Below are 14,393 nucleotides of genomic sequence, written 5' to 3'. Positions count from 1 at the left end.
AAAAATAAACCTGATTGAAAAATTGGCATAAGACCTGAATAGGCATTTTTTTAAAGAAGACATACAGATGGCCAACATCATTAATCATCAGGGAAATACAAATTAAAACCACAATGAGATATCACCTCACACCTGTCAGAATGGCTGTCATCAAAAAGAACACAAATAACAAATGTTGACAAGGATGTGGAGAAAAGGGAACCCTTGTGCACTGTTAATGGGAATGTACATTGGTGCAGCCACTGTAGAAAACAGTATGGAGGTTCCTAAAAAACTAAAAATAGAACTACTGTGTGACCCAGCAATTCCACTCTTGGGTGTATATCTGAAAAAAATGAAAACACTAATTCGAAAAGATACATGCACCCCAATGTTCATAGAAGCATTTTTTACAATAGCCAAGATATGGAAGCAACCTAAGTGTCCATCAACAGACAGATAAAGAAGATGTGGTGTGTGTGTGTGTGTGTGTGTATATATATATATATATATATATGTATATATATATATATATATAAAAAACACACATACACACATATATATGGGAATACTACTCAGCCATAAAAAAGAATGAAATTTTGCCATTTGCAACAACATGGATGGAGGGTATTTGGCTAAGTGAAATAAGTCGGAGAAAGACAAATACTGCATTATATCACTTATATGTAGAATCTAAAAGAAAACAAACTAGTGAATATAACAAAAGGGAAAACAGACTCACAGACATGGAGAACAAACTAGTATTTTCTAGTGGGGAGAGGGAAGTGGGGAGGGGCAAGATAGGGGTAGGGGGCTAAGAGGTACAAACTGCTACGTATAAAATAGATAAGCTACAAGTATATATTGTACAGCACAGAGAATATAGCCAATATTTTATAATAACTATAAATGAAGTATAACCTTTAAAAATTGTGAATCACTATGTCGTTCGCCTGAAACTTATATAATATTGCACATCAACTATACTTCAATTAAAAAAAATACCTACCATATGATAAGTTCTTTTTAAGTGCTTGCTGTTATGATGATGATGATTACTTAAAATATAATTCTGACTGAAGCCTGAGCACTCTCTTCTATCTTGTTCTACTGAATAAAAATTGTTTTTAATTTTTAAATAAAGACAAAAAACAAAAAACAAAAAACACTCTTCAAACAGATAAGTAATGCCAGATTCCTGCCAGAAAGGTTTAATCAGGTTATCTGCAGGGGTTAGGGACAATCTTTAATGATTCCTAAGGATTGTTCCCTGTTGCTGATGCAGGATCAAAAATTTAAGTTAAGAAATGGTTTGTGTGAGTGTCTAGCAAGCAAAGATGTCTGTTGCCATCATGTAACTGTCCTTTTGTTTTCTACGGTGTATAGATCATGACAAATGAGCTCTTTGAAAAGCACTACAAACATGGGAGCAAGTTTCTGACTTCATTTCCAGACGGGACAACACAAATATTGTATCCTTTCTTTCAACAACTTATTTTCGTTAGCTTTCTTCACAAAAAGAAAGATAAAGAAAAAATAGATTGAAAAATATGAAGAAAAAAAAAAACAGTTATTACCAAATCCTACCACCCAGAGCAAAGCTGTTAACATCTTTTTATACATCTTGCCTTACTTTTTTCCTATGAGCAATTATATAATTCTTTAAAAATTAATTCTTCAACTAGTTATTCACATTTTGTAACTTGTTCCCTTTACATAATATTATACAATAAATATTATACAATAAATACTCATAAATGTTATGAGTATATAATATGCAATAAATATAGAGATACAACACCATCTTTATAAGCACATGGCATTCCAACATAGTGATGTACTGTAATTCCTTTCGTCTATCCCCTGTTACTAATCAAAGGTGGTTTCACAATTTTTGGCTGTTTTATACAACAGCTACATGAACAGCTTTGTGCATACTTCTCTGCACACTTATCACTTCCTTGAATTAAATACCTAGGGATAGAAATTCTGGGTAAGAAATTATGGGCGTTTTAAAGCTTTAATAGATTTTGCCCCCCAGAAAATGTGTACCAGTTTACACATCCATGAGCAGTATGTCATTTTTTAATACAAAAATTCAATATCCATTTTATGGAACACTAAGTTATTGATCACTTGAACCTCTGCCTGATGATCAGACCATTTGCTATTTTGACACAAAGGCCATTTAATATCTCCAGGAAAGTAAAACAAAACAAAACTGTGAAATGAGAAGGACTTTTTGGCGAACTAAGGGCCTCATTTTGTAGGAGAAAGTCATTTTTAGTCATAGTTGCCTAAATGTTTAGTCAAATCCCAGTAAGAAACCAGAAAAATGGCTTTCATGGCATAGGAAGTGTAATGAAGTTTTAGTTCCCTAGGCCCTTTGAGAAAGAGTGTAGGTTTTTTGTTTTAATTATATCAAAAAATTTTAAATAACTTCCCCAGCTTGTATCATTAGTTATCATTTCCTGCCCTGGCTTTAATTCGTTTTCACTCCTTTGAAGGCTATGGCTGATTTTCAAAATGATTCAGAATCAATTTTGTGTTTACTTCACCTCTGGACTTCCGATCAGCTGAGATAGGACTGAATATTAACAGTTAGTGAATTATCCTCAGTATATTTTATACTTTTTGATGCTAAGTGGAATTATTTTAATTTCATTTTCAAAATGTTCACTGCTAGTGTATAGAACTACAACTTATTTTTATATATTGATCTTTTAGCCTACAACCCTACTGAACTCTTTTGTTAGCTCTAACATTATTTTGTGGATTCCTTAGGATTTTCTATATACAAGAGCATGTTATCTGCAAATAGAGATAGTTTTACTTCTTCCATTTCCAATCTGAATGTCTTCATTTCTTTTTCTTTCACAAAATTTTCCTGACTGGAACCTCCAGCGTGAGGTTGAACAGCAGTGGAAATGGTGGACATTTTTGTTTAGTTCCTGATCTTAGGGGGAAAACACCTAGTCTTTCATCATTAAGTATGATGTTAGCTCTGGGGTTTTGTTAGACATTCTTTATCAGGTTGAGGAGGCTCCCTTCTATTCCTAGTTCACTGAGTCATTGATTATGAAAAGGTATTGGATTTTGTCAGATGCTTTTTCTGCATCTATTGAGATGATCATCTGTTTTTTGCTCTTTATTCTATCAATATAGTATGTTTCATTAATTTATTTTTAGGTGGTAAACCAACCTTGCATTCCTGGGATAAACTCCACTTTGTCGTGGTACATAATCCTTTTTATATGTTGCTAGATTCCATTTGCTGGCATTTTTGTTGAGGATTTTTGTGTCTCATAAATATGTTTTGATCCACATAAAAAGCATGAAATTATTTTGTAATAACCCTCCCATTTTCAGAATGCTTTCTAGTTTCAAAGGGCTCTCTTATAAATTGAATTTATTCCCAGTATAGTTAAAGACCATTAGAATAACTCAAATGACCTTATCTGATCTCAGCTACCCATCTGGAAACCTAGCCATCATCCGAGTGCCCAGTAAGATAAATGGCTTCACTTGCATAGTCCAAGAAGACGTGCCCACTAACCCTGCAATCCTGGCAGTGCTAGATTCTTCGGGTAGAAGTTCCTGCTATCATCCCAATGGAAATGTCTGGTAGGCGTCTAGGTTCCTCCTGCTGTGATTTTGTTTCTCGGGTTTTGTGAAATTTTATTTTTCCTTGCATTTTTTCAACTTTATTGAGATATACTTGACATATACTGTGTAAGTTAAAAGTGTACAGCATGTCGATTTGATACACTTATATGGTGCAAAATGATTACCTCTATAGCATTAGCTAACACCGGCAACATGTCACATAATCACCATTTCTTTTTTGTGTTGAGAACATTTAAAATATACTCTCTTAGCAACTTTCAAGTTTATAATACAGTGTTAACTATAATCGCTATGCTATACATTAGCTCCCCAGATCTTATTCATCTTATAACTAGAAGGACAAAAATAGCTTTAAGAAGATTTATTTACATTAGTGGTCTTTAGATAGTAATGTTCAACTCAGATAAATTTTTGATTTATGTCATTCCATATGCTGCTTAGTGGAAAAATCCCAGGCAACTATGTAAAACAAAGCTCATCATATTTTCTTCTATAAACAGAAATTTTAATATTAGAATTTATTTAAAATTTATTTAAATTTATTTATTATTTAAATTTTATTTAAATTTATTTAAATTATATGGCCATCCTAGGGATCTGAGATATGAACCCCTCAGGCAGTCTCTCTACAGGCTATGCCCTGATAATGTTATCCTGGCTTCATCTATGGAAATAATTCACAATGGACAGCTGCCATACTGTGTTGTTACTGTTTGAGATATATCCCTAACAAGTAGGCTTCCCATAGCCACAACCAACAACAATAATATACAAACAAAATCTCTAGAGAAATGAAGGTCCTAATGCCTTCGATCAACTAACTTATACACTCTGTGACTTCATATTATTTCATTTAGCCTGAGAAAGTGAAATTTGGGTTCTAACTTCAAATACAATTTAATCTTTTGAAGCTTTTCAGAAAGAGATATTCTCTCCCTTTAACTTATTTACAGGTATAACAATCTTTTCTTGAGACACTCTGCCAATAATTGACAAAAGTTTGAACACTCTGCCAGTACTTGAGAAAGTTAGGACACAGGGAGATATCTGTACTTTTAGTTCAAAGCAGTAGTCAATCCATTACCTCCAAGTCTACTGGAGACTTTCTGCTTATCCTTCAGGGTTCAGTAGCAGCTCTGCATCACATCTGGTGGGGCACTATATCAATTGTCACCAGATATTCACTGGCTTCTAAGACTTCTCCCTTTACCAGCAAAGACCTCCCAGCCACCGACTGTACTCCTGGGCCCTCTGACATGACTCCTTGACACTCTCATAGCCCCTCTCGCTGCTTCTTGTGTAGCAAGCCCACCTCCCCTGCAGGACTGAAGTCCCTTGAAGGCACACCCCGCATCTTTGCCACTACATAACATGTATCTGTACATGGCATAGACTCAAAGAAAGTTTATTAAATAAACAATTTATCTAGATAATTTTAGCCAAGTGTTATTTTCACCCACATACCAAGATAAAACTAAATCTCCCTCCTCCCAGATACAAAGATAGTCACCTCAATTTCTCAGTTGTACTTTTGTTATCAGATTACTGCCACTCATCAAAGCTGGGAAAATACGATGTGAGTTATCTTACTCTAGGGAGCCCTCATGGCCAATTCATCTGGTTTAAAAAAAAATCATTTATTATCAAATTAAGCCAGCTAAGTACCTAGAACTCTACCTATCCTCTCTCCTCGAGAAAGAGATGGTGACCCCAGATGGAAGAAAGTGAGAGGGTATGCAAAGGAGCTCATGGAGTAGGATGGCAGTCACTGGTGCCACTAGATCTCAGATTGTGCAGGGCTACATCTGTAGGTAATGTGGTAAAATGTGGCATTAACACCTCTAAGGGATTGGGGAGGCCCTACTGGCCTCAGTTCCCCCTTCTGCTCCATTACCAAACTCTTCTAAACCACAGTGATCTCAGAGATGATCCCTGAGCCTCTCCTGCCCACACTGGCCCTGATGAGAGGCCTCCTAGAAGGACTCCTGGCCCCCAGTTGCTGGGTACTGTTAGAAGACAGGTCTCTGTACTGAGGCCAATTTGGCCTTTCCCAGAACTTGCACTCACTGATCTTCATTCTGACACAGGGAAAATCTAAGTACTAGTCTTCTCCCCTCTTCCAGGTAGAGCCTGCTCTCCTGTATTTCTTTTTATCCAAACTAAACCTTCTGTGCTCCCTCTTCATCCTCCCCAGCACATCATTTTCCAGATCCCTTTACCATCCTGGTTCCAGCCTTTGGACCCATTTTGGTTTATTACTACGTCTTAAACCATACCCAGTACTTCAAATTAGTATAGAATTCGGTCACAGTATTATTGCTCCTAAGACTACCTGAGGTTTTCCACTATTCATATGCTATTGGCTAGTATAAACTGCTACTCCCTTTGGTTAGCAAGTGACCGGGCTAATTCAAGGTTGAATTATAATGTTACTGTTTATGATTTTTAATTTCCTTTCTGCCCAGGGTATACATCAATATCTTGGGCGGTCAATATTCAGATCAAGCTGGCAACAGAGTAAGGGCTTGGAATTGGTCAAGTTCCGTCACTTCCTCACCTTTTGTTTCATTTAAACCTGTCTTTCTGGCTTTGAACCATTATGTTGGAATCCGCATCTTAGAACAAGACAAGATTTCAATCACTTTTCTAGCAATGGGCCAACAGGCAAGAATCAGTGTCGGAACCAAAGTGAAGGTAGGTACATTTTTATAAACAGTTGAAAGCATTTAGAATAATAAGAGTAAAACAATGTTTGTTAGTGTTATTATTGATAGATTATACTTGTGTGTAATCTACTGTGCACTACTGTGAATTTTGGAGTTCAATGAAAAAACATATAGTGAAAGTTTCATATGGAATTGAGGCAACCTTACTGTTTTTTCTTCCTCAGAAATTCCCTTTAGTTCAGACTTGAGTCCAAATAACATTTACTGAGTGTTTACTCTCGACTGAAGTAGTGCAGCTTTGGGGGTTTGGTTTAGGGATTTTGTATTGGGTTCGGTTTTCTCTGTGCTCTAGCAGAAAGCCCCTGGCTGAGTCAGGAGACCTGGGTTCTGACCATGTTCAAGAGCCAGCACAAGCCCCATCTCCTTGGAAACACTTCCCAGAGCTCCTAGCCCTTTGTCCAATCAGGGTCGAAAATGTCCTTCTCTGGGTTGTCCGTGTACGCACCTCTGTCCCTGCACTTGCTGAACCATGTGCCTTACTTGCCTTCATGGCTGTCTTTCCTACTGGATGGTGAGCTCCTGCAGGACAGAGTCTGTCTTACTGATTCCTTTATCCTGCCCGGGGCATGGCCCAGAGTACACTCTCAGTGACCAGCAATGCTGCACAACGGTTAAGAACACAGACTTCGGGTTACAGAGACGTAGTTTCAAACCTCAGCTCTGCCACTTAGCTAAGTGGCTGAACTTGAACTTCAGTTCCCTCCTCTACAAAATGGGGATAATGATTCCTCTCTTACAGATTGCTGTGAAGATTCAATGAGAATGCAAAGTACTTAGCATGGTGCTTGGAACTAAGTACTTAGCAAATGATAGCTCAGTAGAGATGTAGAGTTTGTCAGTTATACCTCAGTAAAGCTGAAATATATATAGGCATGTAGAGAAAGATATAAATAGAGATCTATGTCACATATAGAGCATATATAGTATGTGACTTTGAATAAGTCCCCTAAACTCTGAGGATCTTGTTTCATCAATTATTCAAGGAAGAGATTGTTCCAAACTTCAAAGATGTCTTCAGCTTCTAAAAAGTCTATATGTTTAAATAAGTGGAAATATGACTTCAGGATTCCACACAGGCAGGGATATTTCATAAACACCAAACAAAAAGGAGACTTCAGATTCAGCCAACATGGAGCAAGGGTCTACAATGTGCTAAGCACTATTTGAGCTACTTCCAGCCAGTCTAGCTACTGCAGTCAGCTGTCAGGCTCCAAACAAGCTTCTTCCTTAGTTAGAAATTTACAATATAGCCTTTTTTTTTGGTTCATTACATTCATGGTAAATGCATTTTTACCAAAAATGTCAAAAATGCTCTCTTTCTCCTCACCTCCCTCCTTTGAAATGAATTTTAATCAGAAAAAAGAGTTGGTGCAAAAGAAAGAATTTGATGTTAAAAATGATTGCTTTTCTCATCATCCTCATGATCACCCTTTCATTTTTTTAAAATTCCAAAAGTGATATGTGAATACATTCTCATATTTGAAGATTCAAATAATATAGAAATATAGAGAGTAAAAAAATGAGATACCCCCCTTCATCCTTCCTTCTATTCTAATTGTCTTCCCAAAGGTAATCACCACTGAAAATCTGGTGTGTACTTCTCTTTTCTATGTACTTATAAATTATTCACATACATTTTTTTAAAATAAAAATTGGATCAGACTACACTGATTGTATTATTAGGCTTGTTCTATGTTTTTGTTTTCCATTTAACATGTGTTAAAGATCCTTTCATGTCTACATATCCAAGCATATTTGTCTATTCTGTTGCTACGTAGTATTTCATATGTACTATAGTTAATTTATGTTGAATCTAATGCCTTCTCAGTGGCATTGGGCACAGTTGCTCACTTCCTCCTCCTAGAAGAATTTCCTCCCTTGCTTCCAGGACCTACTCTGCCTTGATTTTACTTCTACCTCAAGGGATACTCTTTCTCATTTTTCTTTGCCTAGTTTCTTCACCCCCGCCTTTTTCTAAATATTGAGGGGCTCCAGGGCTTGTCGTTGGGCTCATCTTTTCTCCAGCTATACTCACTCCCTAGGTGATCTCATTAGTTTTCTGTCCTGAAATACCATCTGCTTGCTGATAACCCCTCCATTTATCTCCAGGTGGATCTCCCAGGAACTCTAAACTTGAAGATCTGATTCCAGCCCTCCATCCCCATCTGGTGTCTAAAGGGCATTAGAAACTTCACAGAGCAAAATGACATTTGAAAGCGTGCTCTACCTTGGGTCTTCTCCATCTCAGGAAATGGCAACTGCTTTCTTTCAGTTGTTCAGTCCCAAAACTTTGGGGTTGCTACCCTCCTCTCTGTTTCACAACCCCACGTCTTTCATCTGCAAGTCCTATAAACTCTACCGCCAACATATCTCCAGACTCTAACACTCCTGGCATCCTTCAATACTACCAGCCTTATCTGCCTCATGTACCTAATCCATCTCTTGTTTAAATTATTGTAGTAGCCTCCTCCTAAGTCTCCCTGCTTCCGGTCTTCCCAAAGTCAATTCTGCCACGATAGTGAGGGTGATATTTTGAAAACAAAAGTCTGGTCAAAACTAGTGACTTCTAACCTTACTCAGAGTAAAAGCCAAGATCCTATAAAATAACTGCAATACTGTATGTGATCTGGACTTCCTTCTATTAACATTCCCTCTGTAGTCCTCTTTTCCTACCCACTCTGTTTCAGCCACCCTGGCCTTTTTGCTGTTGCTAGACAATACCAGGCATGTCGCTGCCACAGGGCTTTTGCGCTGCTATTCACTCAACTTAAAATATTCCTCCCCCATTTAGCACATAGCTGCTGCACTTCCCTCAGGTTTCTGCTCACAGAGTCCTTTCCTGACTACCCCGTGTAAACTCGCACCACCCCCACCCCTACCCTGGAACTCTGAGTGCCCCTTTGGTCATATATATATGCCACAGGTTCTAATATGTAGTGCTCCTATTTTCTTTCACCTCTAAAGGGTTTATGATTTGTATTCTGATTTCTTCAACTCAGTAGTTATTGAATTTTCAAATAGATTTCTTAAATTTGCTATCCTTTTCTTGTTAATTTCTAAATGGTCAAGGAATATCGCTTGCATTTTTTTCCCTGCTGTTAAAACGTACTGATATTTTCTTGGTGGTTGATGACATAAGTTATGACTGTTCCATGTATATTTGACCCCCCCCCAAAAGGTTTACTGTTTATTAGCACAAAACTGTATATGTCTAAATGTTCTATTTATACTTCTCTCTATATCCTTTTCTTTTTGTATGGTTGATTTATTTCTGAGAGATGTATGAAAGTCTCCCAATATGACTGAATTAGTACATTTTTCCTGCAATTTCTATCAGGTTTTGCTTTATCTGTCTTGAAGCTCTATTGTTAGAAAATTAAAGGTGTCGACTGTCTTCATAGTGAGTTATACTTTTCACCCCTGGGCCACCTCACTTATTTGCCCTTCAGCTGTGCCCATTACATGACTCAGCATATCACTGAGGGATTTTGTTTCTGTTTTGACAAAAATTTTTAATGTCATCAACACGTATTATTCCCAGTTTCCCTCTTAATGGTCTTTGCCTTAAATGCTACTTCATATGATGTTAAATTGCTACACCTGCTTTCTTTTAGTTTGCATTGGCTTCATACATTTTTTTTTTTCATCCTTTGATTTGCAACCTTTTTATGTAGTTTTGAGTTCGATGTGTCCCTGCAAACACATCTAACTTTTGTTGCTTTCCTCAACCTAACAGACTTGATCTTTTAACACGTTATATTTTAATGGTTATTCTAAAATTAACGTATCTTTTTTTCTATATGCGTAGAACTAAGTTCCAAGTCCTCTAGTTATTTCCCTTGACAACAATAATTCTCCCAGATCCCTCAGAAAATAGTAACTATATATATACATACATATATATATATCCTAAGGTCTGTTTCCCTGAAAATTAGCATCTCTGATAGGTAAATCTGGTGCCTCTCATTGAGAATCCCTGTTTTCCTGCATGTTCTCCTTACCGAAGTGTGCTTCTGCTAACTGTGGAGGAGAGTGGCACGTGCTGCTGAGGGGTGGAAGGCGAGCTCCAGCGCCAGGCTTCCAGCCTCAGCCTGTGGGCACCGCTGCTCAACACAAAGGGGAGGCCAGGGGACCATGGCAATATTTACCTCAAGGCCTCTCCTCCTCCCATTGCTGTTGACTTTGAGCTCAGAATGTGTGTTTGGGATTAGTGGTTCCACCTGGTCATTTATCTCTCTACGGATGTGGTCCCAGCTGCTTCCTGATTTTCAGGAATTCCTTAAGATTATTCCTGCTGATAAAAAAATCTTTCCTATTTCCTATTGATTTACTCTCTGAACATGTTTTCTGCCATTTTATGGGATTTGGGATCGAAGGTAAACTAAAAATGGAGATCCATCCTCATTACTCAGCCATCTCATCCTCCTTCCCCCCTCCCTCCCTCCTTCCTCCCTTCCAACGCGGGGAAGGATGAAAATGCAGGAACATGCTGCGAGTTCTCACTTCTCTGGCAGGTAAGCGGTCACTCAGCTTTGCAGGAGGTAGTAGGTGGGCTTGCATTTCGCCCCTCCCCGCCCCACCCCGCCGAGGCTACGCAGCCCTCGTGGGCTGCCTCAGAAGCCGCAGCTTGGAAACACCTCAGGCAAGGCTGCCCCAACAGACCCCTGACCTTCCCGCAGCTGCGAGGAGACAGCATCAGCCTGAATCACTCAAGGCCGTAAGGAAGTCGGGAGCGTGGAGGGCAAGGAGGGTCGTGGGGAGGTTCGTGTGGAAGGGCCTCCTGGAGGTTGGGGCGCACTTTAGGAGAAGGAAAGGAGCCTTAGTCATCCCGGCTCCTTCTGGAAAGCCCAGCTCAGGGCCTTCCCAGCCTCTAGGCCCGCACCCACCATGCTCTCCGCACTGGGCGTGTCCCAGGGACCGGGTGCCTGCAGCATCTCTGTGCTTCCCCCAGCAGATGCTGGTAAATGATTTGAGTACACTGTTAAGCATTTGAAAGAAAGTATCCGATTTCTGTGTGGTCTGGCCTGCTCTAGTCTCTCAAATTTCCAGAGCATCTCAACTCATTCCTGTTCGGATTAGAATTAACACCACTGCCCCTATTTATAATTAGCCTCAAGAGGGAATCCAGCCCCAAATTAGTGTCGCCTCTCGCCTCCTCCCAACTCCTGCTTCTGCAGTCACCATTTCCACCCTGGACCCTGAGCTTCCCTTCTCTCTTTCCTGAAAAGCTACCAAACCCTAAAGAGATTCCAGCACTCCGATACCTGAACGAGGATGACCTTCTTCTGCTGGCCAGTTTAATAAAGATCCGACGCCTGTTTCATAAACTGGAAGGATGTGTGAACTTCCCCTCCAGCCAGGTTTGGGAAAAATTAAAGCAACCTTCCTACCTTTCTTCACTTTCTCTAAAACTAATTGCCCTTTGTCACAATTCTGGTATGAAGCAAGATACAATAACAACAATAGCAGCTTTGATAAATGAAAACATTTAACAAACAGTGATGGTGCTTTCCTTTGTTTTCTTGAGTTTTTCCGGGAGGGGGTGTGGGAGATTTCAAGAAAAGTGTATAAAATGACTAGGAAATACCAAGAAATGTGCTTTATTACAAATTTAGAGCACATCCAGAGTCATCACTGGTTTGCATTCTTGGTGGGAAAACTAAACAACTCACTCTGCAGACAGCAGAGAATAAACAAGTCAGCCAAAGTGCCCCTATCAGCCAAAGTTCCATCAGGAAAACCGAAAGCAGGGAGGGAGCAGGTGCTTCCACAACCTTCCCCTTCCGAAAGGCTGGGAAAGTGAAGGTCAAGGAACTGCCCTGAGGTCTTTGGGGAAATGAGGGAATCTCAGGAAGCCAAGAAGCCAACAGCACCAAGGAAGAGAGTGGCAGGAGCTCCTCGGAAGAGCTGCAGCCTCACATCCCAGCCAGCGCGGGAAAAACAAACAGCTGCCACCCCCCGAATGTCCACCGTCCTGCCAGAGGTGAAGGATGGCTGCTGCTCCTCTCCCGCCTCCCACACCTCAGGCAGCTGCCTCCCCCTGGGGAAACGTAATGGTTCCCGCTGGCCAAGGGTTATGGAACAATATGTATCTCCCAGTCCGAGGGGAGGGAGGAGGGATGTTGCTGGATCTGCAATGACGGCCCAGCACAGCATCCTCTGCTCAGTGATAAAGATGCTTTAGAGCAGAAAGCAGAGTTGAGAGTCGGATATGGAGAACTCTAAAAGCTGGACCGCCCAACCCTGCCCTCTCCTGAACTTCTCTGACTTCTCAGTTCCCTGTTCTTTGGGAGAGGGAGGAATGTAGTTGGAGGGGCCATTCCTTACAGTGAATAACAAATTTGGTGCTAACGTGCAGCAAGAGAGATTAAGCCTATCCACCGGTGATTGATCAGTTAGCGTGAGGTACTACATCATACTGTTTTCCTACTAAGAGCCCGCGGAGGAAGCATGGGGAGGAGGAGGAAGGGACAGGAAGAGTGGAAGGATGCTGTGTCCCAGGGGGGGCTGAGTGCTGGGCAGCAGGAAGTAGCTGAGCTACTGGGAGACTAGGGGCTGGTCTTGGTATTAATCCATTCACCACCTTTTTGTTTAAAGCTGCCTTTAACAAATTTACGGTTACCAAAGGGAGAAGCGGGTGGGGGAGGGATGAATTAGGAGTTTGGGATTAGCAGATACAAACTACTATGTACAAAATAGATAAACAACAAGGCCCCACTGTATAGCACAGGGAGCTATAATCAATATCCTGTAATAAACCATAATGGAAAAGAATATGAAAAAGAAAATATATATGTATAACCGAATCACTTTGCTATACACCAGAAACTAACACATTGTGAATCAACTATACTTCAATTTAAAAAAAATTTTTTTTAAAGCTGCCTTTAGGGGACTTGCCTGGTGGCGCAGTGGTTAAGAATCTGCCTTCCAATGCAGGGGACACGGGTTCGATCCCCGGTCAGGAACTAGATTCCACATGCATGCCACAACTAATAGTTCTCATGCCACAACTAAGGGGCCCACAGCCCGCAACTAAGAAGCACATGTGCTGCAACTAAGAAGCACATGTGCCGCAACTAAAGGAGCCAGAGAGCCACAACTAAGGAGCCCGCCTGCTGCAACTAAGACTAGGCGCAACCAAAATTTAAAATTAAAATAGAAAAAAAAATTTTTTTTAAGCTGCCTTTGGGCTTCCCTTGTGGTGCAGTGGTTGGGAGTCCGCCTGCCAATGCAGGGGACACGGGTTGGAGCCCTGGTCTGGGAAGATCCCACATGCCGCGCAGCAACTAAGCCCGTGAGCCACAACTACTGAGCCCGCATGCCACAACTGTTGAAGCCTATGCACCTGGAGCCCGTGCTCCGCAACAGGAGAGGCCACTGCAATGAGAGGCCCGTGCACCACGGCGAAGAGTGGCCCCCGCTCACCGCCAACTAGAGAAAGCCCGCGCGTAGCAATGAAGACCCAGTGCAGCCAAAAATAAATAAATAAAATAAACAAATTTTTAAAAAGAAGCTGCTTTTAATTATCTTACTTTTTAGGAACTATGTCAACACTGAGAATTCAATTTTCTTATTTTTTCATTTCCATTCTTGCTAATCTCCACTGCTTTCTGAAAAAGAGGTTCCGAGGCTTACGTCTTGATCAATGCTAAATGTCTCTTTCTCTTTTTTTATTTTTGCCTTTTGCCTCTTCCTTTTCACTGATAAGTGAAATTTTGTTTCCTATAAAGTGAGACAGAAATATTGAGCTAATATGTTTCAATATAGCTCTGAAAAATAGCATATAACAGTATAACATGTAACAATCACAACAAAGCCTTAACTGGATCTGTTTTTGTACATCATTAAAAACTATTTTTGGGTGTGCTGAGCCCTAGTGGATACTGAATAAGGCCTTGATTAACTGGAGATTGGCAGGATAATGAGACAACATCTTTCAACAATGTTGCTTCATGTTTAATAATAAAATGTTATTTTAAATTATTTAAAATTATAATTTATGTGTAATAAAGGAATTTATGCTGCTTCTTTAAAATTAAAAATGAAAATGTTTGTATC

General features: G+C 40.0%; 1 protein-coding gene across 1 annotated transcript in view; it reads left to right on the top strand.

Moving 5' to 3' along the window:
• ERICH6 (glutamate rich 6) overlaps positions 1-11,824 on the top strand; it is a 33,912-nt gene extending 22,088 nt beyond the window's left edge. The window contains exons 11-14 of the mRNA XM_068545627.1: positions 1,366-1,451; positions 3,448-3,603; positions 6,072-6,300; positions 11,561-11,824. Coding sequence (XP_068401728.1) covers positions 1,366-1,451; positions 3,448-3,603; positions 6,072-6,300; positions 11,561-11,824 — 735 coding nt within the window. The remainder of the gene's footprint in view (positions 1-1,365; positions 1,452-3,447; positions 3,604-6,071; positions 6,301-11,560) is intronic.
• The last annotated feature ends 2,569 nt before the right edge of the window (positions 11,825-14,393 follow it).

The sequence above is a fragment of the Eschrichtius robustus genome, chromosome 6 (assembly GCF_028021215.1).
Source record: "Eschrichtius robustus isolate mEscRob2 chromosome 6, mEscRob2.pri, whole genome shotgun sequence".
In the NCBI taxonomy this organism is placed as follows: domain Eukaryota; kingdom Metazoa; phylum Chordata; class Mammalia; order Artiodactyla; family Eschrichtiidae; genus Eschrichtius; species Eschrichtius robustus.
The sequence above is the reverse complement of the archived record's forward strand: the minus strand, read 5'-3'. Positions and strand labels throughout refer to the sequence as shown.